The sequence below is a fragment of the Acyrthosiphon pisum genome, chromosome A1 (genome assembly GCF_005508785.2).
Source record: "Acyrthosiphon pisum isolate AL4f chromosome A1, pea_aphid_22Mar2018_4r6ur, whole genome shotgun sequence".
NCBI classification, from domain to species: domain Eukaryota; kingdom Metazoa; phylum Arthropoda; class Insecta; order Hemiptera; family Aphididae; genus Acyrthosiphon; species Acyrthosiphon pisum.
In genome coordinates, this window is record NC_042494.1 from 157,623,303 (window position 1) to 157,626,853 (window position 3,551).

General features: G+C 29.6%; 2 protein-coding genes across 2 annotated transcripts in view; one reads left to right on the top strand and one right to left on the bottom strand.

The window, feature by feature from the left end:
• The window catches only part of LOC100574566, a 6,168-nt gene extending 3,679 nt beyond the window's left edge, over nucleotides 1–2,489 (top strand). The window contains exons 2-4 of the mRNA XM_003246080.4: nucleotides 1,227–1,379; nucleotides 1,461–1,598; nucleotides 1,687–2,489. Coding sequence (XP_003246128.2) covers nucleotides 1,227–1,379; nucleotides 1,461–1,598; nucleotides 1,687–1,760 — 365 coding nt within the window. The 3' untranslated portion in view covers nucleotides 1,761–2,489. The remainder of the gene's footprint in view (nucleotides 1–1,226; nucleotides 1,380–1,460; nucleotides 1,599–1,686) is intronic.
• Nucleotides 1,633–3,551, bottom strand: part of Mettl10 (methyltransferase like 10) — a 4,355-nt gene continuing 2,436 nt past the window's right edge. The window contains exons 3-5 of the mRNA NM_001163231.1: nucleotides 2,395–2,479; nucleotides 1,995–2,319; nucleotides 1,633–1,931 (exon numbers count right to left, since the gene is read on the bottom strand). Of these exons, the coding sequence (NP_001156703.1) occupies nucleotides 1,837–1,931; nucleotides 1,995–2,319; nucleotides 2,395–2,479 (505 nt within the window). The 3' untranslated portion in view covers nucleotides 1,633–1,836. The remainder of the gene's footprint in view (nucleotides 1,932–1,994; nucleotides 2,320–2,394; nucleotides 2,480–3,551) is intronic.

Genomic DNA, 3,551 nt, shown 5'->3' on the forward strand with positions numbered 1-3,551 from the left:
CACTCGATTTCTTACGTAACGATTTTCTTATTTTGTTGTAATTAAAAAACGAGTGATTGTAGAAACTTGAAAATTTCACTGAATGTTTATATTAGCATTTTCTATATACGATAAAATTTTGAAAATAATTTGACTCTTTTTGAGCTGTTTACAGACATTGTAAGTTTTCAATTTTTTTAGTTTTTTTTTCTATAAATATCAATAAAGTTTTATCTGTTGGTCCAAAAAGTGTAAAAAATTAATACAAGGCTCCTGATACATTGTTACAATAGAAGTTGAAGTTCAAATTTGGACGAAATTACATATTAAAAAACCTGGAATAACTATTTTAGTTATTTTGTTGTGATTGTATAATATTATTTGTGGGTACTTGAAACTTCTAAAGTATACTATTATATATCTATGATAGTACCACGGTTTGTTGTTGATGTATAACGCGTTACCTAATGGATATTGTGATATGATTAATTTGAAAATTATTAATAATAGTATAGATAAGTATACGTATACCTATAATATGTATGTCTAATATCTAGACTGACAAACCGTTTCCGCTCAGAATCGTTTTTCTTATACAGTGATATTATATCATTGAATTCAAATTTAATACTATCCATTATACAGTGACCCACTTGTAACCTACTGTACAGCAGAGCGACATCCACTTACCCACCTTTTTTTTATTGTATTTATAAAAGCGGGGCCTGTCCAACTGGTGATGGCGCGTGGCCGGGGGCGAGAGCCCGGCTCGTCCTGCCCTAGCGGCAGCCCTGTACTTATTAATCTCTACTTTTAACTTATAAAACATGAGAAGATTTTCAAGCTATTCACTAAAAATAAAAGTCAAAATATGCAAAACAAATATTTTATTTTTAGATTCTAAGATTTTAGTATTTTTGAAATTATTTTGTTTTTTAAAAGCAATTACGTTTTAGAATACAGTAAAACCTCCCTTAACAGACACCTCCCAATAGTAGATGTTTTCTTGGGAACCAACTACAAGCCCTCTGAATAGCAGTCAAAATATCAGCGACCGAGAGTGTCCGGTATTTAGAGGTCCTCCGTACCTACTCTGAAAAATAATTTATTTGCATTTAAATTGTGCTCTGTGCTCCTGGTTCCTTTATATAAGCCTATAACATCTCTACCGTTCATCTTAGAAATGTTTTGAAAATGTATCATAGAAATTCAGTATTTGTAAGTACATAATTTTTGCTTGGTCTTAGACGCCATTCGACGGTCTGAGTGTCGCGTCGACAACAACTGCAAGGCATGGCCAAAGACGTCATGCGGCAAGGATCCGGTAGACGGTCAACGTCGGTGTCTGTGTGCAGATCAAACGCATCCAATCAATGACGATTGCATAACATCCCCACAAGGTAATCCCGAGAGTTGGTTTATTTTGAAATATTGTGTTTAAGTATACCAGCTATATAATTCTAATTGAGGATGGTTTTCAGAGCTGGGAATGATTTGCGAAAAGGACATCCAATGCATCCAGTTGGCCCATTGTACACACAATGTTAGTGAAACGCACTCGGACATCAAGGTGTGTCAGTGTAGAGAGGAGTATGCCGACGACGATGGGACTTGCAGTGGTGAGTGGGATGTTTGGAAACAAATAACACAGAGTTAGTTTCATATGAGTTATGTCAATACAATAAAATTTATTAAATTATGTTGCAGGTGGTGTACGAGCAATGGTATCCATATGTTTAGCGATTTTAGTTGCTGCTGTCTTGCAAAATAACCACAATTAATAGCTTGGATTTTATTGCAAAGAATACCACATAGTAAATTAACAGTATTGAATAAAACATAACATATTTTCTTCTTTTATAATTTTTGGTAAAGAGTGGCTGACAGTGTATTACCAACAGCTCCTCCAAACTGGTATGATGGAGTCGGTATAGTGTGAACAACTTGAAAAACTAAAGGAAAAAACAAATTTTTTCTTTATTAATAAATAAAATTATTACTGAGTAATTTCTTACCATCACCAAATTGTGCATTCAATTCTACTTGTGTCCAATTACAACTAACAATTAAAAACATTCCGTTTGGCTGTAACAAGTCGACTATGTTTTCTTTGTATCGGTTTCTTTTTTCTTTACTTTCATCGTCCATACTAACAACATCGTAAGTACCTTTATCCATGACTAATGAAAATGTTGGTAATGTTTTCACGTCATCAGTTAAAAAGTCAAACTCTTTTAGTGTTATATTTTCTATATTTTGATCTTTAACTATTGAATTCGCCAATTTTACTGCAGGAGCTGAATAATCTATGCCGTACAGATTGGAAAATCCTAATTTAGCCTGATTACAATTTGTTCTTTTTTTTAACAACACAAATTATTATACATGTTTAAAACTAAATAAAAATATAATTACTAATTGAATTAAAAGTAAAGCATTTCCACATCCAACATCTAAAATGGAATCTTCTTGACTAATTTTACAGTTTGATTGTATACACCTATAAAAAATATATATAAATATATTTTGAATAAATTATTTATTTTTTTAATTTATAATATAGGTACAGTTGAGCTTTAATTTGTTGTAATTTATAGTTATTAGTAATAACTTAATACTATAGGTAATGAATTAGCTTTTAAACATGCTTTGTATTAATTAAAAATTAAAATATATGACTATGTGAATAGAATCTAAAAAAGATAAGCTCTTCACTCTTGTTTTTATATAACCAACATGAATAACCTTATTTAACCTTATTTCTTTTCTACTCATTTATAATTCCCGTTAGTTAAGATTTTAGATACCTCAGATACACACAAATAAGGAATTACATGTAAAACATACAAAATAAACTGAGTAACTTATTTAGAATAATTCTATAATTATAAAATAAGAAATGGAGATAAATGTTAATCTTTTAAACATGTTTAAAATTACAACTAATCTCACTATGATGTAAATGTAAGTTTAAGTTAATTACTTTAAACATGTAAAATTTGAATAAATTTATATTTTGAAAACAAAATAGTGGTAATTCAGATTAGAATCTACAGGTAACTTACAAATTGAAATGTTGATGAATGTTTAACTTAGGGCTGAATAAATTAACACCGCTGTGAAAAATACTCATTCAAAGTTACTTGCGAACTGGATATTCAAACAAATTAATGCTTCTGGATACATTTTAATACTGATGTAGCATGAAAAAGTTGAAACTAATCCAGAGATAATTTAAGAAAGACTGTAGAAATCACTCTCTCACATTATAGTCTATAGATGTTATTGGTAAAATAGAATGTAGGTATACAGGGTGATTTTTTTATCATTGAACACTCATTTTTTTTACATAGTTTCAAGTCACTTATAAAACAACGTTTTTCTTAAAAAATTATATTTTTAAATATTTTTTATCCTTTTAATTTTTTAAGTTATATACTTTTTTGAATGATAACATGGGGTTTTAATTTTATATTCCAAAGCAGAATAATTTTCTTAGTATTTTGATACATGAAAATCGAATTTAGGGCGAGTAGTTTCTGAGTTATAAATATTCAAAGTTTAGATGAGCG